Below are 27,532 nucleotides of genomic sequence, written 5' to 3'. Positions count from 1 at the left end.
TCTGTAAATTCCAGCTGGCTCCCAATGCTTCCACTCCTCTGTTTTGTGGTGTGTGGTAGTTGGTTGTTGGATCTACACTATTCTTTCTCAGACTGATTCAATGTGCTGTTTCTGGCCCCTTAGTAACTTGGGAACTAGGTACATGTCTTCTCTCACATAGTCCCCCCTTTGTTCAACCACTGGAGGGTGGACCTGAACCACATTTGGTACCTATCCCATTTTGGCGCTACTTACTCTTATACCACTTGGACTTTCACATACAACCAAGGAAAATGGGAAATGGTATTGCTCTGGGGACACTACTATTGCAACAGTTAAGTCAGAACTGGGTGACATCAGAGAGTTTGGGGATCAATTTCAGACTTCCAAGTCTCACTGAAATCTGATCCACCCACTACCTACCCACCTTCACAGCTAAAGTCCAGCATCATTGCAACAGTCAGAAGTAGGGTTTGTTTTTGAACTTCCAACCGTAGAAAAACCACACAATGCTAAAATAAGAGCCCTCTGTGTGTGTTTGTGCGTGGGCCCGAGTTAAGACTACCAAAGTACATCAGCCAAGGCGGAAAACAGTATTTATTTGAAATCTAGCCTAACAATAAGCCACAGGAATCAAAAGATCACTCTCAAAGCTATGACCGCTGCATTGAACTTTCACAACTAAGAAATAAATTTGAAGAGCACAGTTCAGTCAGTCCTAGGCATCTGCTTATATTAAGACTTTTAAATAAGTTGCTGGTGTCATTATTCTTCTGGGTCACAGGAGCACCTGGCAAAGTCCACCCTCTAACCCAATGGAGGGCAACTTTGGAAGGATAGGGGCCACATTACCTCCCAGAGACCTTGAAGGGCAGCGTCCCTAACACACCTACTCCTGCCGAAACATTAAAATATTGTAAAAATATTTTTTAGTCCCCCAAAATCTTCAAGGGGACATGGGAGATATTTAAACCATGTTCTGGAGCCATGTTTCTTGCCCATTTTCGACCCAAGAGAAGAAGTAACACCCTGTTATTTATGTGCTCAAAAAAAAAAAAAAAAAAAAAAAAAAAAAAAAGCCTCTCATGGGCACACATTGGCTCAGGACCCCACCCTAAAATACCCCCTAGAAGTTATTTGAGGGCATTTGTGGGCAAAAAATTATTTTCTTAAAAGATTTGCATTTTTTACATGCCCCCCCATGTAAAAAATTGGGGGGGGGGCAAGAGGGCTTTCTAACACAGGAGTTTATCACACAGGAGGCTAAGTGCTCAAATCCCATGCAGAAACAGGATTTAAATCCTGGAAAGATCCTGCAAAAGCAGGATCATTTTCAAACTCATTGGGGGCACTGAGCATTAATCTGATATTAATCTGCACAGGAAGTGGACAAAATTGGCTGCTTTTTAATCCCAAAAGTAAAAAGCAGCCGATTTTATCCACTTCCTATGCGGGGTTAATGTCAGATTAATGCTCAGTGCCGCTGACATCATCTGAAAATGATCCTGCTTTTTCAGGATTTGTCCACTTTCAGTGCAGAATGCCTCCAACGTCATCTGAAAAAGATCCCGTTTTTGTGGGATTTCCCCAATTTAAATCCCGTTTTTGCATGGCATAAACTCCTTAGTGGAAATGCCCTCCACACTCTCCCAGAGGCCATTTGGGGAACATTTTGAAGAAAAAAGAAAAAGAAAAAAAGAAAAGAAGAATAACCCCAGTAGGTCTGAGCATCACAAAATGGCCCTGAGGTCTGCATGTGGTCTTTAGGCCTCTGAACCAAAGTACGGTGTTGGGTCTCACAGATCTTTTTGCCATTTACAGGACCAAATGTCCCCTCTCCCAATTTATGACTGATGCTCATCTACAAAGTCCTGTTGTGTCACTTCATAATGGTGTGGAGGTGATTCTGTGCCAAAAAAAGCTATGGCAGGTCTACTAAGCTGTGAGTGTGATTTCAAGTGCAGCCTGAGAGTCAGATTGAATGTCTGTCTTCTGAGGACAAGCTGAGGAATGGCTCATCAGGTAGCCAACTGGCCAAAGCTGCTGTGAAGACAATGACAGTATGCAATAGTGATGAACTGCATCAGTGGACTACCCCATGAATGAAATCATGGATCTTTCAGAGTATTCAAGGTGAGTGAAGCTGAAGAGAAGCCACAGCCTAATACTGTGAATAACACTGGGGAGTTTTTGCAGCTCGTGCTGTGCATGAGTGTCAATCATGAAGAGAATAGGAGCTTTAATTATAGCAATTTTGCCTAGTGGGGATTCAGCAGTTTCCGTTGTTTAAACATTTCTTTCATCCATCATACAACTGAATTATAATGTCTATATAACAACTGATTAAGGTTTTTGGTCAAATGAATTCCAAGAAACTAGAGAAAGGAAGTGTTATCCCTGTTTCTTTCCTTTTCTTTTTAGTAATTTTAACTGTTATATATTTACATTCAGACATCCAAGTATAGCTCAGTTAATGATGTAGATGTGTTTCTGGGCATTACTTCTGTAACAGAAAATTTGATATCAGAAGCAGAAGTAACACTGACAGAACAGAGATAGATTCCTATACCACAAACAAGAAAGAAAAAAGAGAGCAGTGCAACATGTTTCCATAAACCTTTTATCCAAAACAGTATGCACATGTGAAAGTAAGGCTTGCATAAGTTACAAAAAGCATTTTTGAACCCTGTATGGTTCACCTGAAAGCTTCTTCCAAAATGTATTGAGGAATTATTTTCCCTTTCATAAGCCTTCATTTTATTTATCAGTTCCATTTTGGTGGTCATATCTATGGGTTTTTAAAAAATATCTGATTTCCCAATTTCTCTGTTTTGCTCTTCACACATGCTCAGTAGGGGATTCTAGAGGCAGCGGCTGTTTACCTTGCCTGTTGTAGGCATGCACATACAATTACAGTAAGATCGACTACAGTTGAACTCCATTCTTTCCCAGCTTAAACTTTACTGCATTGTTTACTGCAGACACATTGCTACAACCTGATACTAAAATATGTGTTTCTCCAGACCTCCATCTTCAGCTTCCCAGTTCCAATGCTAATAAAATTCTTCCAGCTAGGCAGAGGAAACAACGGGCCGGTCTAGCATAAAAAGACTTATAAAAAGATGCTTCTGTGTCAGAGGATTTATTAACAGCGCCTGTACTAGGCTAGATTTGGCAAAATTAATTTTTAGAACTGTACATTTTTCTGCAGTACAGAAAAGAGTATGTAATCCTGGAATAGCTTGCTTTCAATTTGTAAGACTCAACAAACTATCATCAACCAGAATGAAAGTCACTTACAAATTGAAGACACTACAAAGAGTAATACAGAGTTCTTGGCTAAACAGAATACAGAAAAGGGCACTTCTAGGAAAACTGATTAGCAAACTGAAATATGTGAAAGGAGAAAATGACTCTGATAATTATAAAGATACCTAGTTTCCATATTTTGAGGGTTTTTTTTCATTCTAGAAATTCATGTTATGGCCCACTATACAATCAATGGCAACATCAGAAGGACAACAGATAAGGACATGATGGTAAATGTACATAATTAGGGAAGAATTCAAACTCTGTAGAAGTTTATGTAGTTTTTGAACTATTTGTTCTGTTCATTGTGATTACTGATTTCCAAATTTAAAAATGCTAATTTAATAAAACAACACACTGAAATAACTGGATGGAGGAAAATCAGGTCCTAGTAAGCCTAACCTAGGCCAGAGCAGAGCAAATATTTCAAAATTGTTTTTTTCGGTATTCTGCTACGAATTTCAATATTTCTGTAAGGGAGACATATTCTTGTACTGAGGAAAATATTAAACCTAAAACAAAAGAGCATAGGCTGATTTTAAGTTGTGCCCTCTAATCCAATAAAACGGTGAAAGCATGGTGTCCTATGAAGGATTTTCTGTGGAAGAATCATCTGTATCTGATATATTTCAAGTTGCAGATTTTGTATAAAATTGTGGCCAAAAGGAGGATATGCAGCAGCCAGCAATTTCGCCAAAGACATTTTAGGGGGCTGTTGTGACGTCTTACTTAGCTTCCTGTGTACTATGGGTTTTTTGTTTTTCCAGCAAATACTAAAATTCATATAACATTGGCAGCAAAGGACACCACAAGACACTCACATTGATATAATGGGAGAAAAGTTATGTGGGTCACCAGACTCTCCAAATGAAGATTCATGTTGCATATTGTGGAAAAGCAGCTTCAGAAATGAATAAAAAGAAGGTGGACTTTCATAAAATTAATTGAAAGTGTCCAAGAAATGGAATTAAAACTGGAGAAAGTCCACATATGATGATTGCTGGGAAAAACAAAGATGGATTTCATCTGCAGTACAGATGTAGCAATAAACCAATGTGTAGGATTGGAGCTATCTGCCCTGCTATTAACACACATCCTGCAATCAGTTATGTGACACACAATTGTCATCTCAGTACTATATTCTATATACGAGCGACACAGCAGATTTGAAAAGTAATTTATATTCTGAAAATGTGTTCTCTGGGAAGGCTGCGCTTGTTGGAATCCAAGGCCATAGGATTCAAGTACTGCAATTCTAAACTGAGTTCAGAATGGACTATCTAGTTAGGAAGACATTCTGATCCTTCCAACCAAAACACTAAATCAGAATTCTTTAAAATATGCCTGATTCTTTAGAAGTCTGGATTACTACACACAAGACAGAGCTTTAGTGCACCTTTTCAATGTTGTTCCTGCTGGAAATGGAAATGGCAAACAAGCCCTTTGTGTGTTCCTTGTGATGTTTGAATCTGGAACTCTGGATTGTCAAGTATAGTTAACTTTCACAAGCACATGGGGCTTTTGGATACATAAAAAAAGAAGCCATATGGTGGTTTCTTACCCATGGAGAAATGAAGAACAAGTCTTTATAAAAAGGGGAAATATTCACAGTAGCCTCCCTTTGAAAATGTTGATCTAGGTGATTCTCAGATAAATGTTACAAACAGATTGTTCATGAAAAATCCTTTAGTCACTAGTGTCTCCTTGCAGAACACAGCAGGAATCACTGACATAGGTATGTGAGAATTGCTGCAATGGGAAAAGAGAAAAGACCCAAGAAAATAATATGAAAGGCCTTGAAAAGAAAAGAAATTGTACTGTCACAGTAGATTATTAATTGAAACTGTCTGCTGTTGTTGTTGTTTGCCTTCAAGTCATTTCCAACTAATGGTGACCTTATCACAGGCAACCTTATCACAGGGTTTTCTTGGCATGATTTGTTCAAAGGGAGGTTGCCTTTGCCTTCCTCGAAGGCTGAGAAAGTGTGACTGGCTCAAGGTCACCCAGTGGATTTCCATGGCCAAGCAGGGAGAAATTCAAACCCTGGTTTCCAGAGATGTGGTCCAGCGCTCAAACTACTACACCATGTTGGCTCTTTCCTGTCTATCTTGCCAGAATTCTTTAAATTTCCAGTTGGCTACAACTCATTGGGGTAGCTCAAGTGCCTGGCTTTCACACCACTTGACTTATAATTTATTCTTATAGGCCCCAAGGCCCTTCAAACAGAGCTAGATAAGCATGTTTTTGAGCGAGACCTAACAGTTGCATCAGTCTACTTAGTTTCCCCAGCTGAGAGTTTGTGACTTGGAGCAATGTTCAAATCTCTGGAATCAGACCTGCAAGTGATGTCTTATTATTCCTCCCCCAACTAAAGAGGGTAGCATTACAAATTCAACTGCAGCACAATGTAATTAAAATTAAAATTTTCACAGTCCTATCCATTTTATTTAAGCAACAGCAACATATTCTGAGGAATATTTACTTTCCCCCCTTCTGAAAAAAAAGAAAGAAAAGAAAGAAAGAAATGTCCAATTACAGTCTCCTTGCGTAGCATCCATTTCCTAAGCACAGGGCACACAAGGTTATAGGTGGCTGGGCCAGGGGAACTCCACATGCCTGCATGCCACTGAGCATTGTTCTCTGGAATTTGCAAAGCAGGGTAGATGGGAATTTGGAGGCTTGCCAATGCTAGCAGAAAATTCATGAGCCAAGACTTTGTACCTCCTGGCATTTCTGAAAAGCCAGGAAGCTCTTAGCTAGCATCCTGGTATGGTAGAAGCTTGTATGGGTGCCCAGAGAACACCCTCGGCATTGCAGCACAAGGGAAACAGCATGACATTAGTCTATATACATCTGTGAAAATTTCTCAAGAGGCAACAAAGGTCATTGCTCTCTTTCCCTCAAAGAAGCTATCTGGTTATTAAGAAATGTATAGTGCCATTATCTGGGTGCATGTTGTTTGTCTTCGTTTTAGACTTACGGCGACCCTATCACATGAGAAGACAGTGTGATGACTTCTAGACAAATCTGTGTAATGGGTATACAATTCTAAATGAAGCTATTAAGCAAGTTTGCAATTCACTGCACACACTTACAAATTAGGATTTTATTTAATTTAAAAGTATGGATTAAATGGAAGTGTGAGATCCCAATATGGCACAGCATAAGGCTATCTAAAGAATGCAAGCACTTATGCTTTGATTTCTAAACTGGAAAAAGCTTGGCAGCACAGTACTGTCTCTGAATTAATACAAAGTCTTCAGTGACACATACATGGAACTTGAGGTATGTAGCCACTCTGTTCACACATTTCTATCGCACATGCCCTATCTGACATGCCCTATTTGACTAACAGTGGCAATAAGAATTAGAAATGGCAGTGCCATACTGATACTGGAATTTATACTGAATGCATTGGGATTAGGAATCCCCTTATCATGAAAATCCTATGTTGAGACAATCCAAAATGAAATGAGATTGTGCCAGAAGATGAAACTCCCAGGTTGGATGGCTCTCAATGAGCTACTAGGGTACATGAGAGGACAACTACAAATAGTGCAGGGGCTAATCTCGCAGCTGGATTCAAGCTGAAAGGATATTCAGTTGCTCAGAGGTAAAAGGAAAGTCCAAAGCTGTATAACACATATCACAGGAGCATGGAATGTGAGAAGCATGAATCAGTTAGACCTAGTAAAACAAAACAAAAATGGAATCTATAAACATTTATTTATTTATTTTCATTTATATGTTGCCTTTCTCTCAGAATGAGACCCAAGGAAGGTTCCAAAAAGAATTGGTTAAAAAGTCTAATAATAATAATTTAAAAAATCCAATTAAAATCCCCACAAAAGTCAAATAAATAAATAAAACCCACATCTAAATAAGAATCTTCCCTGCTTACTCATTTAAAGCCTGTTTGAACAAAAATGTCTTTGCCTGCCAGAGAAAAGAAAGCAGGGAGGATGATAGCCTAGCCTCTTGCAGAAAGGAGTTCCAGGGGTTTCCCTTATGTCCTCACCAAGAGGACCTGTGATAGTGATGAGATTGTGATGATGATGAGTTTGTATGGGGAGATACAATCTTTCAGATAACTTGTAAACGTCAGAATGCTTGGATGAGCAAGCTAAACTGGACAGGATTGAGACATTTTATGTCAGATAATTTCACAGTATTTTGGAAATGAAAGGGCCTGAACAGAGGCCAAAATAAAGCTGCTTTGGCTCACTTTGGAGGTATGCTGTTTAAATGACACCCGCATCTTAAGAGGACAGAAGTCCTTAGGACTGGAGAGTGGCTTTGGCGCGGCTTCCTTAGGACACATGCAGCATTTAAACAACATACATCTAAAGTGACCTGAAGCAGCTTTATTTTGGCCTCTCTGTTCGGGCATGAAAATCTAAGAAGAAATTGGGTGGCATTAATAGTGAGGAAATATGTAGCAAAAGCAGACAAAGGAGATAATGCAACGTCTGACTGAATAATATCAATAAGGCCTCTGAGGAAACTCATCAATATAACCATAATCCAAGTTTATGCTCTAACTACAGGGGTAGAAGAAGAAGAAATTGAAAGATTCTGTGGTGGACTAGGGGGAACTTGATCACACACCAAAACAAGACTGTTAATCATAGTTAACTGGGATGCAAAAAACAGGAATCAGAGCAGAATCAAAAACTGTAGGAAAAGTTGGCCTTGGATTCAGAAATCAAGCAGGAGAGTGCTTGAATTTTGTGAGGCTAACAGTTTGCTCATGGCAAACACATTCTTCAGGCAACAAAAGACATGACTATATATAAGGAAATCACCCAAATGGCCTAGATAGCAATCAAATAAACTACATAATTGGAAGCAGAAGATGGAGAAGCTCAATTCTCTCAGCAAAACAAGACCAGGAGCCCACGAACTGTTAAAAATTAGTGTAATGCTAAAGTACACTAAACCTATCATTGTGCCAAAATATAATCTGAAGAACAACCCTGTAGAATTTAAAAACAACATAAAAATAGATTTGCTCTATTAAGGCAATGATTGGGAGCCATAAGAACTCTGGACTGAAACCAGGGATTTTGTTGGGGAGGAATACAAAACGACATAATCGGCAGCCAAAAAGAAAGACACACCTCAATGGATGACAGATGAAATTCTTCAAGCAGTTAAGGACAGACAAAAAGCTAAAGTAAAAGGGGACAGAAATAGTCAGAACCCTGAACCTAGAATCAAGTTTGGATCAATGGATCCATGGTTTTGCAATGCATGCAGTAGAATGGGGGATGACCTTCAATAGTAAAAAGGCTCAGAAAAAACCAATGCTATTTCCAGTGGCTGAGCCAGACAGAAATAAAAAGCAAGAGCGCAGGCTTGCTACCACATAAAACAGCTTGGCAAGAAAAAAAACCTACCTAATGTATATGACAATTTCCTCCACTGCATCCACTTATTTCATTTGTGTGCATTTATGCAGTGTGGTATTTGTTGCAATTTCTTGTTTGTTTCTCTTGCATACATCTGATTTCCTTTTCACTGCAAATATCCATGAAATAATACCATATGCTCTGCCATAGCAACATTCTAATACAAACACAGACTAATCTTTGTTCACTGGAGTACACAGACCATTTTTTTTCTTATTAACACAATCTGCATCTGTATACAGTTCAACCAAATTCCATAGCAACCACACAAATACAAATGAATGGTTTTGGGTGCTTTTGAAAAAAACATATTCCGGGAAATAGCTTGGAACGTAAAGGCAGAATGCACTGTTTGTAAGCAAACACAGCTTGAACTGGGTAGAACTCCTGGCTATAAATTGATTCTTTGCAACCTTCTTCTAGCAAAATGAGTCCTTAACTTCTGTTAACTAGAATATTGAGATTTTCATCTGTGGGTCAAATGTGATCCACTGTATCATTTATATTGACTCAAAAATAATACTGCAAGTTGCATCCCTAAAAAAATAATAATAGACTATCCATTTAAACCTAACAGGAAAGCTGCAGAACTAAAATCACCTGTAAATCCCACTGAAATTAGGGAGATTTATTAAGTTTATTAGGAAGATTTATTAAGTTAGCATGTAATGGAAGAAATAAAATAAAATGCTTTAAATGGTAAATTTCCACTAGTATCATTATTACATGCAACTAAGAAAGGAAAACAAAAACAATTAGAGGCAGAAGTCAATTTAAAAGGTAAGAAGACAAAACACCCCAAACATTTCCAATTTTAGCAATCAGAAATATATGGCTCTGTAAATGGCCTTTGCCTCTGACTTCATTTGAGTGTGAAGAAAATATTCAATTCACTTTTCAGAAAATATGTTTGCAAAATAACTAGGACAGATAGGGTTTATATTAGGAGGGGAGGGGAATACATCTCATCTATCATCTTATACCACGTACAGCTGCATATATTATCACATGATAGTATCAGAATGGTGCATGTGGTGACTCACAAAAATTTTACTGGATGTAGAGATCCCATCCTAAGCATTGCTAGCTCACTGAATAGGAAGAGATGTCCATCTGCAATTTCACAGCGGCAGTGTCATAGCTTAGAAGTAAATGATATTTCGTCTAGAAGCTTATGATCAGAGATTCAGGGTGTTAGGGGTACTTGAGAACTGCCTCTCTGTACACATTCAAGGTGGGTGCTGGGAACCCATTTGTAGCCTGATAATGTGGTGAGCCAATTTGATTCAATTGGCAAAACATGGTAAAACTCTATCTACTTGTTATCCCATATTCTGCCTGTCCTTCAGGCTTTTGTCATCTACGTATACAGAGAAGAAAATCTGCATCTTCCTCCATGTCATTCTACACTGGAACTCCCAATATTGTTGGATAGTAGCTCCCTTACTTTGGCTTGCAATCCAATAACATTTTGGGGAAACCACATGATTTCCACCTCTCAGATATAGGCTATTCCTAGCTAAAATCAGAATTTTACATATGCTGGAACAAAGTTACATTGAGTACATCACTCTGTGGTTACTGTATTTCAGTTAATTCCAATCACACACAAAATTTCTTCTATGATTTCATCTCAGTGAATGATGTGATTTTATCAATAGCAAAACCAATGTGTTCATTCTTTTCCCCTTCAAGAAGTATGTCTAAGAAACAGGACTACCATTTAGAGCATCTTTAGGAAGTAGTGAAGTGAATATACTTCAGACCAAGTTTGCTTTTTCCTCCTATTTAAAATCTTCTGGAACTGCCCATAGTCCCTGCTGATAGTTTTGGCTAGACAGATTGTTGCTCATACTCAGTATGCCAGGTTCACAAATGCTAATTTTAAGGGTCTTCAGAACAGGCAGCTAATCTTGCAGACACACTCCAAGAATGATTTGGTTGTTATTTCATCAACTTTCTATGTGTCCTAAAACAATTATGGATGTTGCCATACAACTTCACCTCTTTCCCCCTTCTTTTTCTGTAAAATTAAGACAATGAAGTGATCATAATAAATACTCTCTCGTTCATGCAAGGACAATGAGCTAATGCTTATTTAGTACTTTGAAGCTGCAAATGTACCAACAGAAGAACTGAAGTTGCTATTACCACAGCACTTTTTCCAGTGCTTTGTCCAATCCAGCTTTAAATGACTCAGTTAATGAGATGCTCACAATTTCCCCTGAGAGACAATTGCGCAGTGCAGTTGAACAAGTTGTCAAGATTTTTAGTTTATTCATCCAAAATTTGTCAACTGCTTGAATTTGTTGTTTTTGTTTTTTAACTGAAGTCCATCCTGAACCATCTGGCCCATTTGGCAGATATAATTACAGCACACATATTGCCTATACTATGAAAGAATGCAGTATGGCCAGCCCAGTGGAACAGGTAGCTAGCAACATCTGATTGCAGGTAATTATCCTTGGGAGGCATGTCTTTGTTTGGCTAAATCATTTACAAACAGCTTAAAAACACACCATATTTAGTTAATACCTAATGCATCTAGCAGCTAATTTGGGAATGAGACATTTCCAAGGTATTTATTAACACTAGTGATGGACAATTGCCAAGCATTCAGGAGCTGCACTGGCTTCCGTGGGACATTGAAAGGCTAAACTCACACTTGTCCTGATTTTTAATTTTTTTGGCTCAGTAAAAGCCTCCACACACACACACTCATACGCATACAGGGCCACAGGGGCAATTTCATCCTGTAACCTTCCCAAAAGACCATTTTTGAAACACCAATAAAATCTGAAATAAAATTTCTGGTTGAAAAAGGCTTCATCTGGCAATAAAACAAGCTAAGGGTCTAAAAACATGGCAAAATTGGATATTTTAAGGGGGGGAACCCTGAACAAACCCAACCCATAAATCAGTAGACTGGAGGAAGCATGTGTTCTTGAGGCCAAACTTCTCCTACCCTTCTATTTGCAAATAATTGCAGATATTTGGATTTTCTAATACATCTTTCTAATAATGCTAAATTTCATATTTCTTTAGCATAAGATAGGACTGGGGAAGCTTCTTTGGTCCAGAAACCAAATTTCAATTTGAGAAAGCTTTTGATGTTTATATTGGAAAAGGTTGGACTGAGGAGACAAGATAAGGGCAAGAAGTGATTTTATTTATACATATTTTATGTATATGCCACCTTTCTCCCAGTATAGGACCTAAGGTGGGTTACAAAAAGGCTAAAACAAGATAATCTAAAAACTTGATAATAAAAAAGTTTAAACATAATTATATATGTTATTAGAACATTAGTGAACTTAAAATGTGTAAAACTATACTTATGCATACATAAAGAATAATGCTTAACATCCAGTACACACACCCAATATATATACTCCTGCAATCAATGATCTTTGCCTGCAGGGTTATATTTACTTTTCTAGGGTCTATTGGATTTAATAGGCCCTACTTATGAGCAGATAGACAGTAACAGGACTGTACTGTTAAATATCTTCAAATATCCTCTGACTATATGTTCTCAGCCTGAGGGGAAGGCAATGGCAAATCTCCTCTGAACATAGTTTTTTGTGGGTTTTTCGGGCTATGTGGCCATGTTCTAGCAGAGTTTCTTTCTGACGTTTTGCCAGCATCTGTGGCTGGCATCTTCATTTCTCTGAAGATGCCAGCCAAAGATGCTGGCGAAACGTCAGAAAGAAACTCTGCTAGAACATGGCCACATAGCCCGAAAAACCCACAAAAAACTATGGATGCCGGCCATGAAAGCCTTCGACTCCTCTGAACAAATCTTGCCAAGAAAACTACGTGCTAAGTTTGCCTTAGGGTTGCCATAAGTCAGACATGACTTGAAGGCACACAACAACAATTGATAAGAGATAGTAAAGCATCAACATCAGATAGAAAACCATACTGTTTTTGAGTTCTGGCACTAATGTCTAATATTGCATTTTGCTTTAAATGGTTGTGATCTGCCTTGAAACCTGTGCTAGGAGAATGGCTGAGGATATATAGTTGCTGTTGTTGTATGCCTTCAAGTCATTTCTTACTTATGGCAACCCTATCACAGAATTTTCCTGGGGCTGAGGATGTGTGACTCACCCAGTGGGTTTCCATGGCCGAGTGGGGAATCAAATCCTGATCTCCAGAGTCACAGTCCAATGCTGTAACCACTACTACATTTAAAGCAGTTTAAAGCAACAGGCTATTCTATGAAACTCATTGTTTCTTGGTTCCCATTTATAGAAAACTGACAAGCTCATCTTGTACAGAAGAGGAATAATGAGCATCAGGCATACTTTGTAACATACATTTCCTTCAATCCTCAAAGCAATCAGTGTCTTACTGTACTATTGATGGCCTCAACAAGCATATCTGGGAAAGAATAGAAAGAGAGCAAATAAGTGCAATTCACATAGATTTAGGTAATTATCTGAGACGGCAACAGTCATTGCCAAGGCAGTAAGTGATTGTTTTTTGGAAAGACAATTTAATGAGTCTTTGGATGCTTGATATGTTGGTGATAATCTGACAAAAATGTGATCTTACATCTTGCCACACACAGGCAAAGTACACAAAAGATTCAAGTGATCAAAACACCATGGAGGGGACAGGAGAAAGGCAGTTCTTCTCCATGTTGACTCATGAGGCAGTAAAATGCTTATTTACCTAAATAATGTCATAGGTTAAATTAGCTACCTCTTTCCTACATAAAATAAAATAAATAAAATCAGTACAGTTTACTTCCTTTTTTAAAAAAAAACAAACTAATTTTAAGGATCAATTATCTTATTTTAATCCATCTAGCTTTGTACTGTCTACTCTGGTGGCTGCTTTCAAAGATCACAAACCAAGGCCCTTTCCAAGTATTATATGAGTTTGTTTTACCCAGAAGTACCCAGGATTCAAACTTATATGAATGTTCTTATTTAAATATATTAAATATACTGAACCAAATTTGATACTGAGATGGAAAAAACAGATTGGTAGGGAAGACCTGTAAAATCATAACGAAGATAAAGCTAGGCTCTTTAAACTTTATTAACTTTGTTTAAAATAACAGTTCAGAATGCTTTCCAACAGGTTTAGTGTTGGGATGTTATATATAAAAAGTTGTTGTTTATAATTAATATTTCTTCAAGAAGTCCAGTGTAAAATAAGCTGCTTCAACTTCACATCCAATGTGGCTTCTTCAGGAACTATCACGAATTTCCCCTTCTTCTTCAGACGAGTTTTCTTTAATCAAATCTTTACTGGATTTATTGGCTTCTGAAGTGGGGAAAAAGAAGAAAAAACATACAACTTTTACAGTTTTTGTCAAGCTAATCCAGCCCTGATTTTGCATATTTCATAAATAGATCTGTTCAAAGTACATAGTTACTAGCAAAGTAACAGTCAGTATGAGATATCATTCTTGGTCCTTAAAAAAAATCTTCAGAGGTGCTAACTACTAGCTAGACACAGGAAAGGTGCCCTTTTCCTCATGGACCAGTTATAAAGTGTCCAAAATTTAAGTTCAAAGGATGAATTAATGTGTATGTTCGAGAGGGACCTACAAACCAAGTAAGAACAGGTTGCTTACCTGTAACTGTGGTTCTTCAAGTGCTTGCCTGTGCTGTTTCATATTAGGATTTTGCGCCTGTGCAGAGACTCCATTCAGAGGTTCAAAAGCTGAGCAGATTGGCGGGTAGCCCTGCCCACTCCCATGTACTGACCATATCAAAGCCCACCAGTCTAGTTCCACCTTCAGTTTAAGTCCACTGCAAAAATACAGGGACCTGAAAGAGGGGAGGTAGGGCGGGTATATGTGAGGGCACAGATGACCACTCAAAGAACCACCGTTACAGGTAAGCAACCTGTTTTTCTTCGTCGTCGTCTTTGTGCCTCACACATTAGGGTGACTAAAAGCTTACCTGTGGATGGTATGCAGGTCACTGTAGAATAAAGAACTGCACAACTAAAGCTGACATCCTGACATGACCTGGAGTCAAAGCTTGTAGTGCCAGAAAAACGTGGATGGTTGGGACCACGTATCAGCCTTGCAGAGGTCTGGCAGGGAGACCCCATGGAAGAAGGCAGCGGATGAGGAGACAGCCCTGGTAGAGTGTGGGCACACACCAACAGGAAGAGGGTGTTTAGGCAGTTCATAGGCCAAGAGGATAGTCTACGCAATCCATTTTGCAAACCCTTCTAAAGAAACAGGGTGGCCTTTCCTAGGGCCACCATAACAAACAAACAGCTTGCTGGTCAACCTGAACTCAACAGAACATTGGACACAAAAGGCCAAAGCATAGTGAGTGGATGGCTCTGGGTAGAAAGTAGGTAGCATAATGTCCTGCAAAAGGTGAAAGGAAAAGACCACCTTAGGTAGGAAAGAAATGTATGGCCTGAGTCAGCTTTGTCTCTGTGGAAGACCAGATAAGGCTCAACAGTGCAGAAGGCAGAGAGTTCTGAAGACCTCTTGGCCGAGGTGATGGCAACCAAAAATGCTACCTTAAATGAAAAGAGCTTGAGGGAGCTTGAACTCGAAGGTTCAAAGGGGGGCCATAAAAGCTGGATGAACACCAAAGAGAGTGACCAGGGTGGTGCCAGAGGAGGAATCAGAGGACAGAAGTGATGGAGTCCTTTGAAAAACGTCTTTACCACAGCAGAAGTGAAGAGTTTAGCAGAGGGTGAGCCTGTTTGAACAAAGACTCCCTAAAGGTCTGACAAGTCAACCTTCAACCAGAATCCCAGATCAGGAAGGTCCTCCTTATATGCCCACACAAGGACCGTTTTTCCTCTTTGTTTTCCATCACGATGGTTGCAAACTGGTGTCGAAAATGTTGTTTCAAAAACGGGGCATCTTTTTGATTCTCCTTAGGTCTGATACTTATCATAAGATGACATAAGCAGTTACTCCTCCTTGTTTTATCAGAGATCACAGGGTTGATGTCAAACTAAAGAATGCCTCTTGTGAAGTGCTGTCCGGGAAGTCTGTTGAGAGGGAACATTCCTCACCCTGTCTTGTCTTTCCCCCATTTTTTGGGTAAGACTGCAAATGAAGGCTCTTGTGGAAGGCTCCAAAACTTTCAGTCCATTACTGCTTGGTTTCTTCCATTGTTCTGTAGTGCTATTCTGAATCATTTTTTAAAATTAAGACCTGCATGAATTTGCCTGCTTGAAAAGAAGTCACCTAAAACTCAACAGAGGTTACCATCCTCTTCACTTAAGACCTGGAGGCTCCCTTCCTGGCCATGAAGAGGGGTCCTTTCTCATGCTTGTTGCCCCTCTTTCCTCCATATGAATGATGGTTGAATTTATCCTTATCCATAAACCTAATAGCTCCCACTGACATCTGTAGTAAAAGTGAGTGGTTGCAATTGTGCACATTAGTGAGATATGGGGAAAAGCTGCTTTGCAAACTTCCTCCTAACAGTAAAAGAAGTAAGCACATGTGACAACTGACCCCCTCCCCTGCTCAACTGGGGATTTTTGTGTGTGTGGAGGAAAACCAACACTTCTCCATGCAGTATGATGGCCCTTGTGGTCTCTTCCAACTTTATGATTCTGTATCTCTACAGTTCTGGTGCAGGCAAGATCTACACAGGAAGAGAGGGATGTATCACACTGTGAGCCCAGTGAGTAAGACACATACACTGAATTGTATACCTATTTCTAGGAAAAGATAACAGAACTGCAATGTGAATTTTACATTTTTTTTAAACCTAAGAAGTAGTTGTTTACATTACTATTTTGAATTAGGTGGGGCTGATTTTCCATCTTACTGTAATGCCACTGTTGTTGTTATTATTATTATGCACTGGGGGGGGGTGTCTTCCTAAACAGATTTATTGTGGATTTTTAAAAAAATGAATACGTATATGGCAAAAAAAAGTTACAACTCCATCTTTAAATACTGGTAGACTTCAAAGACATAGCCGTGTTAGTCTGGATCAGTATGCAAAGGGATCTTGTAGCACCTTTGAGACTAAAGTCTGTTTCCTCAGACGTTTGTAGACTTAAATCTGCTTCCTCAGATATATGTACAAAAGCTTATGCTACCAACATTTTCCCCTCTCAGTCTGTCTCAAAGGTGCTACAAGATCTATTTGCATACTTTATTAATATGTGAGGAATAAAATAATGCAAATCCTCCTAGTCCCATTAGAAAATCTAATAAGGTTGCATTGCTAGGCAGCACTGCTTCTGATATTTTGTTAGAATATTCATTTACTAAGTAGACCATCTGAGAATTGTTTGACACCAGAATTTATTCAACAAAATCAAGACGTGATGCATACATGTTGCTATTTTGTGTATTTCATCATTTCAACATTGTGTTTGCATGTTTTAGAGTCAAACTAGATGTTACGGATTCAAGCTGTTCAGAGTTCCATGACTTTGGGAAGCTTTGCTGCTGCTGCTGTCATACCAAAGACTACTAAATTTCTTGAACTGCTTGTTACCTTTCTCTTCCCTCTTCAACAACAACATACTATCCAAGTTCTCTTAGCAGGTCCTCCTTGAATGAGTTCTCTCATCCAGATAGATACTATATTGCAAAGGAAAGGCACATAACACTTCCTGTAGGTGTTTTCTTAGTTTACAGTGCTTGAAACAAATGTGCTCTTCAGATTCTTTATTAAAGAACTATTACAAAAGGAAGTTAAGTTGTCAGGAAATGTGGTGGAAGAAAGGAAGAATAGAAAATAATAGGATCTAACCTGCACCTGTAGGACCTGAGTAGAATCTCAACAAGAAAATAAAAGCATTTCACCCAGAAACATCCGAGGTCACATTTTGTCTACATTAAATCTAGTGTATAATCAATTAACATCTATATGCCAGATATGTACTGACTACCGAGACAGAAAGAATTGTTTGTCACTAAGTCCTATAATAACTTTTATAAGCCTTCCAGATCTCTTGATGTGATTATGTCTCTAGACAGAAAAATGGGCACCTGTATTCTCTTTGAACAAATTCATTATTGTAACTTTAGAAAGTAAAGAAATCTGAATAAAAATTACATTTAATGAATTTTCAGGTTATTTTTCCACTGCTGAAAATGTTTTTGTCACAGAATGCTGGCAGCTTTTAAAATTACATAATTACATGGAATTTATATAAGAATTAAAGTGGTGTCTTGTTTGAATTTAACAAAGTGCATTTGTTTATAAAACTACCTAATTACTAGACTTTTAAAGCACAAAAATATCAATATACTACTATGCCTACTTTAAGATCTCCAAGCTCCTGATGACCAAAACAGAAATGTTTCAATAGGCTCTAAGTGATTGAGTTTTAAAACTAAAACCACTTCAGACCTATTTGTTGTTGTTTTTTCTTTTCAGAATGGATTCAGTTGGAATCTGAGCGCTCATTCATACCACTACTACTTTTTTTTTTAACACAGAAATAAATCATTTGTATAGGAAGCAACCAGGCAATTATACAAACTCATACCTTTGTAAACATTTGCAACTAGACTAGTGATCCCCAAACTATGCCATTTAAGGGATTTTGGACTTCAGCTCCCAGAAGCCTCAACCACGTTGGCTAATAGTCTGGGATTCTGGGGGCTGAAGTCCTAAATCCCTTAAAGAGCATAGTTTGGGGTCCACTGAACTAGACCAAACTGACAACAGTTTAACAGTAATACAGGCTTTACATTTAGCAACAGGCAGGCTTTTGGCAAACCTCTGGGTGTTGAAGAAGAGAGCTTTAACAGAGGAAGAGTACTCTTATTTATTTATTTACTCCATGCCCCCTTCCTCCAAAAGTGGGATCCAAAGCAGTTCCCAAAAACAATCACCAAAACACTCAGAACAATAACAAATTTTAAAAGAATTAAAACAACCACCTGATAGAATATAAAATTATTTGAAAGATATGCAGAGTTTAAAAAGAAAGATAAAACATCCCAATTAAAAACAAGCTTCACTGTTTCTTTATTTTTATTTATTTAAAAGATTTCTATCCTGTCTTTCTCCCACAATATGGAGCCCTGGTGGCGCAGTGGTTAAATGCCTGTATTGCAGCCATTCACTCAAAACCACAAGGTTGCGAGTTCAAGACCAGCAAAAGGGCCCAAGCTCGACTCAGGCTTGCATCCTTCCGAGGAGGGAGCTAAAATGAGTACCCAGACTGTTGGGGGCAAATTAGCTTACTTGCTAATTAGCTTACTTGCTGTTCACCGCTATGATCTTTGGAATAGCGGTATATAAATAAAACAAATTAATTAAATTAATTCAAGGCAGGTATACAGTGAGAGCTAGTGTGCCGTAGTGGTCTGAGTGTTGGACTGCGACTCTGGAGACCAAGTTTCAATTCCCTGCTCTGCCATGAAGCCTGCTGGGTGATCTTAAGGCAGGTCACATGCTCTCAGCCTCAGGGGAAGGCAATGGCAAACCTCTGAACAGATCTTGCCAAGAAATGATATGTTATGATAGAACCTAGGGTTGCCATAAGTCAGAAATGACTTGAAGGTACACAAGAACAACAGCAACATGTTTATACATTAAAAAGTTTGTTTAAACAGAAAGATCTTTGCTTGCCAATGAAAGGAAGCACAGAGAAGGTCAGCCTAGCCTCCCACAGAAGATAACTCTAGAATATGGTGAGAGCAGCCACCGACAAGGCTCTCTCTTTTGTCCTCACCAAGTGAGCCTGTGACAGTGGTGGGACCAAGAGAAAACCTTTGGTTGTCGATCTTAACTCTGGCAGTTATCTTCAAATGGGGAGATATCATCTTTCAAATAGTCTAGACCTAAGCTATATAGGACATTATAGATCATAACTATCATTTTGAATTGTGCCTGGAAATGAATTGGTAGCCAGCTGTTGTAACAAGAAACTTATAAGCTATAACTGGCCCCAGTCAGCATTCTGTCTGTAGCATTTTGAACACACTCACGTTTCTGAACAGTTTCAAAGGCAGCCCCATATAGAGTGTGTTACCCAAGTCCGAACAAGATGTCATTAAGGCATTTCTCCCTGGGCATCTAGGCTCAGAGTTAAATCCAGGAGAACACCCAAACTGTGAGCCTAAGATTTCAAGGAAAACGTAAACCCTTCCAGCACAGGAAGAGTTGTTGTTTCCTGATCTACCTCACGACTAATCAAGAACATTGCTGTCTTGTCTGGATTAAGATTCAATTTGTTGGCCTCATCCAGCCCATTACTGGCAACAGACAATGGTTCAGTACTGAGACAGGTTCCTTGGAATCAGACAGAAAGCAGAAGCAGAGTTGGGTATCATCAGCATATTGGTGACACTGCATGCAAAATTCCAAATGACCCATCCCTGCAGTTTCATGTACATATTAAACAGATCCCTGAGGGACCCCACAGGAGTCCCCCAGCACTGGCTTTTGAGTTTGTTCTTCCAAGAAAGACTGGAACCACTGCATAAAAGTGTCATTAAGTCCTGTCCCAGAAGGATACCATGGTTGATGGTAAGGTCCAGCAGTACCAACAGGGACACACTCCCCCTGTTCCAGAGATCAGTCAATGTTTTGACAGGATCACCTGCCAAGGCAACAGAAAATTCCCAAGAGCTCTCAAGAATCCCTCTGGATTCATAAGTCTCTTGGAGTGGGCCATCTTAATCGCCCTCATCCCACCCCACCCACTTACAGGCCCTGAGTCCCTGTAAGTCTAAACCCAAGCAGGAAGTGATCAGTCCATGACAACAGAACTACAGAAAGTTTCCCCACTATCAGATTATCATCATCCCAACCAGAACAGAAAACCAGGTCTGGAGTGTATCCTGCAGCATGGGTGGAACCAGATATTACTTGGGATAGACCCTGGTTGTCATGTCTAATACGAAGAAGTTTTTAGCTGCTCCTGACAAAATAGCCCCTGTGTGGATTTGAAGTCGATAACTAGTCGATGGGATCCCAACACTGCCACTGAGACTGTCAGTTAGCTCAGGAGCTGAGTCAACAGAATCCCTATCATCCACCTTCAAAAACACACTCAAACCCAGCAGTCTGTGAGACAAGGCACTCAGTGAGGGAGATGGAATCCCAACAAATTACTGCCATGCTGCCTCCCTGCTCCCCAGGCCTCACCTGTTCCTGTACAAAGAATCATGTGGACAAATCTGGGAGAGGTTAACCCCTCAGCTTCATCCAGCCAGGTCTCTGTGATACAAGCTAAAATGCTCATCTAGGCCCGTTACAAACGGGCCAGAAAGTACGCGTGGAGCGCGTACTAGGGTTAGAAAAGGGTGGTGCTTCCGCACCCCCCTAACCCTAGTGCGCACTCTGCGCGCACAAAATGGCAGTGGCCATTCCACACGGCCGCCACCATGAGGACGTCACGACCGCGCCGCCTCTATACGGGGCGGCGCGGACGTGACGTCCTCGCTCCGCGCCAGGGCACTTAGTGTGCCCTTAGCATGGAGCAGGAAGGAGCTCTGTTTCGGAGCTCCTTCCTGGTTTGGTCCACTGGGCGCAGCCTTCACACAGCTGCACCCAGCGGACCAAACGAGAAAGGGGCCAAGCGGCCCCTTTCTCCTCCTCCCCGCCGCCGCGGGGTGTCCTTGGGGCTTGAAGCCCCAAGGACACCCCTTTCCAGGCTGCGGGGAAGGGGCCTTTTGCCTCTTCCCCGCAGCCTGAAAAGCGGCAGATCGGGGCCTCAGCGGCTGCCGCTCTGGACACTGAGGCCCCGATACCCCGGGGAAAGGGGCGGGTGCCCTAGGATCAAATCCTGGATCAAGGATATTTTTCCATTCAATGACCTGGAATTGAGCAGCATCATTTTCAGCCCAGGGGTCTGTTGCCAAGGCTATCCAGATCTTTCCAGGGTCCTAAACACTTACTTAAATGGCTGATCAGGCTTCATTGGAATTGTCTAAACTTTTAGGAGATGATAGCAAGCATACCTACCCTCTTGAATGCCAGTAGAACATAGAGCACCAAAGCATTTTTAGTGGCCCACAGGACTCACACAAAACTTTGGAAACAAATTCCCTAAAATGCCCTCTTGGGAGTATGGGCAGCATTTCTACCATGTTTAGAGGCCTTCCAGGGGTCAAACATAATTTTTAATTTTTTAAATTATTTCCTACAAAATGTTTTCTAGTAACTATGGGGGCATATCCACCATACTTGGGGGGGGGGGGGGGCTAGCCCAATTTAGGCCTGAGAGGCTATTTTTGAAACAGGAAATGATTTGCACTCACTTTCTTTTATTATAAAATATCATCCTAGGCCTAAAAAATATGGAATTGTTTAGGGGCACTTGAGAACAATTTTTTGTATGGGGAAAAGGTGAAGGGTGTGAGTGCACCACTCCAAGATCTCCTGGGGAGTTAATGTGCTCTCCCAAGTCCTCCACAGATGCTCATCCCTGTTCTAGAGCCTTACACAATGTAGCATTTTGAAGTCCGCTTCTAAAACCTACTCTGAAATGTTTGATCCTAACCTCTGGAGTCAAACACAAAGAAACACAATCCTCTGAGAAATATCTAGCTGTTTTCTATACACTGCAATAACCCCTTCAAGTACTCTAGAGCACAGAAGGATTCAAGTACTCTAGAGCCTTTCTCTTTCTCACTGATAGCATGGTTCTCTCTCTCTCTCTCTCTCTCTCTCTCTCAATTCATAGTCAATAATGCTTTCATGGGGAAAAATTATTTAAAATATCTCGACAACAGAATAAATCCACAAGATAGAACAGGACATTCAACTAAAACACAAAACAGAGAATTAAAATATTGTTTCAGCTGCACTCAAAACTTGTCTTCCATTCTCATCTTACAACATGCAACAAATGCCTTCCTGTGTTTGGTGCATTTTGCAGCATAAAGCCTTCCTTTTCAAGGTTTCAATCAACTTCCAAAATTTGAAGAGTGATCTTAGAGGTAGCACATGACATTGCCCTTCCTGAAAGGGACCTAGGTATACAATGAAATCAGCTTCTGGCATGAAAATATGTTATAATCCCACACTGGAAAGTTTCTCTCAGGAATGTGCAATGAGAATGACATAAAAGCAAAGCTAGCTGTTCTTCAGGCGAGATGGTAAACAAAGCAAAGGGAACAAGGAAGGAAAAAAGCTGCTTGCTGTTGAGTCATGGAGTATATACTGAAATGTAGTCATAAGATTGAATGTGGAAGGAGGCAGCAACTATTCAACTAAGGTGGAACTTGAAATTGTCATACCATCTAGTGTGCAAGCCTTTGGGTTTTGTTTTATTTTGTAACATTCTGGTTTGCTTAACAAAGGTATAATATGGAAATCTTATTTTTTTCAACTGAGAACAGCAGTTCCTTAGACATCACTCCTCATTTGAGTAATGGACTCAAAGTCACACTTCTGTGCCAATTACTGACATATCTGGCTCCAGAACCGGCCATACAGATAGTACTAGCTTCGTTAAAACTGGATTTGCTAAGTGATGGGACATCTGGATTGCTCAATCAAGGCAAGAACATTGGTTGGCTTCTCTTTGTCCCAATATGCTCACCAGGCACCTTCTCCTACTACATACTCTGAAGAATTTTTTTCCTAGGAACACATATGCTTTAAGACTAGAGTATTTGTCAGCAAGTCCATGAACTACCACTGCCATTAACTACTGTCCAGGTATACATCAAAGGACCTATGTGCGTGCAAGACAGCGTGTGAGGGAAACACTGGACAAACTTCACCAGGACTGCTTCTTCTGCTCCAGTCAAAATCATTAAATCCTGCAGCATTTGCAGGTATTAAAGAGCAACTAGGAAGGTGAAGTTAGCATTTCTGTTATTTCTTTCTTTTAAAAAAAGAGATCTAAATGTGGAGCAGGAAACCAGAACCTCTACTTTGATATTTTTTTTAAACTGAGTAAAGTAGCAGTTTCTACTGAAGGTCTTCAGCCCATATTTTCAGACTTTCCAGTACATGCTCTTAAACTTCATTTATATATCATGCATTATTTAATTTGTTTCTAAAGCATCTTCCTGTGAGAGGGTGGGTTTTATCGTACTTATAGCATTTTCTTGGCAAAGAACAATGAAACCATACACTCTGAAATGGATCGACAGAAAGGTTAAAAAAGCAAAGTAGTACACAGGTAGGATTAAAGAGGCATCCTAAAGTGCTAGCTCTCCAGCTGGTACTCTTTTCTGAAACTCTGTTACTGTCACCATAAAGACACTTGGGTTTTTACTGAAGCTCTATTGATTTCCATGTGATTTAAGTTCAACTTTCACAGGATCCAATACACTGAATTTCTCCTAGCTATAGCTGGTATAACCAATATCTGCTAATACAATTATTGTTCAATTAGGTACAATTCACCAAAAAGAAGAAAGTTCAGTTCACTAGCTATAATAAGCAACAGTCTAATGTGGGATGTTAAGTCTCATTCTTTTCAGTGGGCATGTGCTCCTGCTTGTGTTGTCGTGTGCGTGCGTGCCCACTGAAAAAGCCATTAGCGGAAGCTCAAAACGTGGATGGCACGGGCACACTGTATTACTATTTGCACAGCATACCAACTGCTACATATACTGACTATGGAATACAGCAGATAAAAAGGAAAATGAAAAGGAATAATTATTTAAATATTTTAAAGGCTTCGTAGGAGATGGAGTAAAATTTCTTCATTTATGTAGCCAAATGTGATTTGAAAGGAAGTCCAGTGCATGTGCCTTCAAAATATATACAAACTTCAGACATTTGATCTGGTAAAGAAAATCAACTTCAGATGTTAATATGCTACACTGCAAATATTTTCCATTAGTATAGTCAAATGACAGGTGTTCACTCATCTATCCTATCAAATTTGATGGCTCAGAAGCAAAGAACTATGGTGTTTTGATATATTTTGCACACCATATACTGGCAAAGTTGTTCAAATAGTTAAATTATGTGGAATTTAAACTAGAAAGAGTAAACATACACACAGATTGCATACACACACAGTCGGCCCTCCACATGTGCAGCTTTGACTTTTATGGATTTGATTAATATGTTCTCTCTAGGTCCTCCAGCATGGCTCTGCTGGAAGCTGGTCATAGAGTTACACTAGAGGAGTTAGTGATTCCTAGAGAAAACACTTCTCTAGGCATGTGTAGGTTTGCCAATGCAATTCTATGGTCAACCTCCACCAGATGTTGACCACAGAGTTGTGTTGGAGGACCTAGAGATTCCAAGAGAATTGTTTTCTCAGGTTTAAAGACTTTTTTTAATTGTAGTTTTCCACTTTTATGCAGGTTCTGCTCCCCTAACCCCAGTGAATGTGGAGGGCCCACTGTATAGCTATCATACCTAGATTATCAATATTATCTATCTATAAATAAGCAGAAATGCTTTATATTTGCAGGCCAATACCAAAACCAAAAGTCAGTACTGGCATTAATAAGGATATTAAATGCTTCGATTCTTGCTTGTTAAAACATTTCTGATAAGTGTAAAACACAACAGCAAATACCTTCATTACTACGTCCAAGAAGCACCATATCTGTCTTGAACTTTTGCAAAATCACATGCAAAGTTGGATATTCGATGACAACCTTCCCTCTCAAATTGTCTCGAAGACCTTTGTTAACATCTAGTTCTTCATACCTTTGAAAAAGTAAATGTAAACATTAAAAAGCAGGCATATATTAGTGAATGCAAGTATATTAAAGGTATTCCTTGATTTTATTGGAACTTTTGCCTCTTTCAAATCCAAAACAAAGGCAATGGATTTCTGCAATCCCAAACTCTGTCTGAACTATGGCTTACAACTGCAATGTTTGCCTCTATTATGAAGTAATGTTTATATTGCTAAGTTTGAGTTTTACAATATAAAGATGTCCTATTTCATATTGTGGGCATTGGTATGGTCTCTGGTGAGTCAGTCAGTCCAAACCATCTTCTCACATATTAGTAACTCAGCCGGTAAACTGTAAACACAGTGGTATATTCTAAGGTGACACTGGAAATACACAAAATTCATGGAGATACTTGAAGCAGTAACAGAACACCCATTACTTAATATCTGGTCTGAATGTAGACTTTTATGGAAAGTGGTTGGCCTCTATCATGGGACTACTCTATAAATGGTCTACTTTCAGGATAATCTATTTACAAATTCCTGGGCTGCAGATATCCTATTTGCAGAAGATGTGGAAACAGCACAACTATACGGAGGTATATTATTTGGCACCCTTTATAGAGAGGTATATTTCTGCCATTTTCCAATTCTGCTTAATTGTAACAATGTCTTGGAGTATATATTTATTCTTTTTAGTTCCGGATAGCTTAAATAACAGCTTAATAACTTGACAAAGATATAAAAATGCCTCCCAGTCAGATTCTTCTAGTAATCGTAGTATCTTTCCCCCTTCTTTTAGTGAATAAGATTTAGGATTATAATTTATATAATTACATGATAATTATTTATATTTGTGAGTTATATTTATAAAAATCACATAACTAGAAATTAATGCTTTAATAACAACATATAAATAATAATAATATAATAAAAATATAAATCCTCATCCTCATCCCTCTTGTAGGATTATATTTATGTAATTATATACATAACTGTATAAATAAAAAATAGAACTGTCATTTAAGTCTGTGTCAAATTTCATCTTAGCAATGTGGAAGCCTTGTCTCAGTCTTTGTATAGGCTATGTCCCTGTCTTGAGGCAAACAACTACACACACGCCATTTTGAATCTTTTTTCATTTAAATCTATGTACCAAATGCTAGTCATCTAGCTAGAGAAGCAGCTTGTACAAAATGTTCTATGTTTATATTTTCTGATATTTGGGTATCTTAAGTCTACATATATGGACTGAAAAGCTGGAATCATTAGAATCTTAAACACCTAGAAGGCATCGGAAGCTAGACTTTGCTGAATCTACACATGCAGAAAAAGTAATAAAATTGTAGTATTTCAGACTGAAGGTGATGATACAAGTACTGTATACACACACAAAAACATGCACATGTGCAACACTGGATAAAATCAATCATGCATCAAAAGCTTTAGTAAACAGTCATATTTTTATTTGGCACTGGTAGCATGGTATTCCATAACAAGAGTGCTATCATCTCCCCTGTCCTCACACAGCATATTGCTAATAGGCAGGAATACCAGCCCAGACATTTGTCTGTTGTGTTGTATTTCATTTAACAATAAAAAATTTTTCACTTAGTGGAGCTTTCACAAATAGGACTCTATACTGTGATCTAAAGAGGTGAAAATATCTTTCTTCATTTTTCTGCTTCTTATATGTCCTTTACTCAGTGAATATACTTTTAACATACCAGGGCATCAAAAAGAAAAAGAAAGAGAAAAAAAGAATGAAGGTATTCACCCCATGCTTCTTTTGAACCTATTTTGTCTAAGTATTATAAAGCAAAGCAGGGTACTAAGTGACTTGTCCTTCAGTCATTTATGTCCCTCTGCCTGACAATAAATGTATGGATACTTCTGAAGCATTTCCTCTCCCTCAGGGTCATCACTGCACAGTTTTCTTGACCAATGTCCAGAGTGAACCCCTGTGTTTATAACACAAGTACTGAAATGCATTTCAGTCAAGAAAGGAGCTTCAATATCAACAATTCTGAACACTGATTGTTAACAGAAGAAATACATCTGTTTTGAAACTACAAAAATTACACTAAGATGAAATGCCAATATATTCTTTCATCTTTAAACCAGGGGTAGGCAAAGTGCAGCCTTCCAGATGCTGTTGTCCTAGCCAGCACTGCCAATGGTAAGGAATACTGAAAGGCTGTAGTCTAACAACATTTGGAGGACCAAATTTTTACTACAAAGTCATCCAGGTCCAAGGTGGTGGTTAGCTTCTCCAAGATAAAATAATGCCATCACATACTGTTTCATTT

At 39.2% G+C, this 27,532-nt stretch overlaps 1 protein-coding gene across 5 annotated transcripts in view; it reads right to left on the bottom strand.

Annotated features, from left to right (window-relative positions):
- The window catches only part of ZNHIT6 (zinc finger HIT-type containing 6), an 84,770-nt gene that overhangs the window by 10,832 nt on the left and 46,406 nt on the right, over window positions 1-27,532 (bottom strand). For 2 of the 5 annotated variants that reach the window (XM_089497587.1, XM_089497591.1), the window contains 2 exons: window positions 25,119-25,252; window positions 12,352-13,979 (listed from right to left, as the gene is read on the bottom strand). In XM_089497587.1, coding sequence (XP_089353713.1) covers window positions 13,903-13,979; window positions 25,119-25,252 — 211 coding nt within the window. In that variant the 3' untranslated portion in view covers window positions 12,352-13,902. Of the gene's footprint in view, window positions 1-2,622; window positions 5,038-12,349; window positions 13,980-25,118; window positions 25,253-27,532 lie in introns of those variants that run through there. The other 3 variants (XM_089497590.1, XM_089497589.1, XM_089497588.1) reach the window with 3 other exon arrangements.

The sequence above is a fragment of the Sceloporus occidentalis genome, unplaced genomic scaffold (genome assembly GCF_023333645.1).
Source record: "Sceloporus occidentalis isolate IW3139 unplaced genomic scaffold, rSceOcc1.0.p SCAF_104, whole genome shotgun sequence".
NCBI classification, from domain to species: Eukaryota; Metazoa; Chordata; class Lepidosauria; order Squamata; family Phrynosomatidae; genus Sceloporus; species Sceloporus occidentalis.
This window is presented reverse-complemented; position numbering and strand designations above follow the sequence as displayed.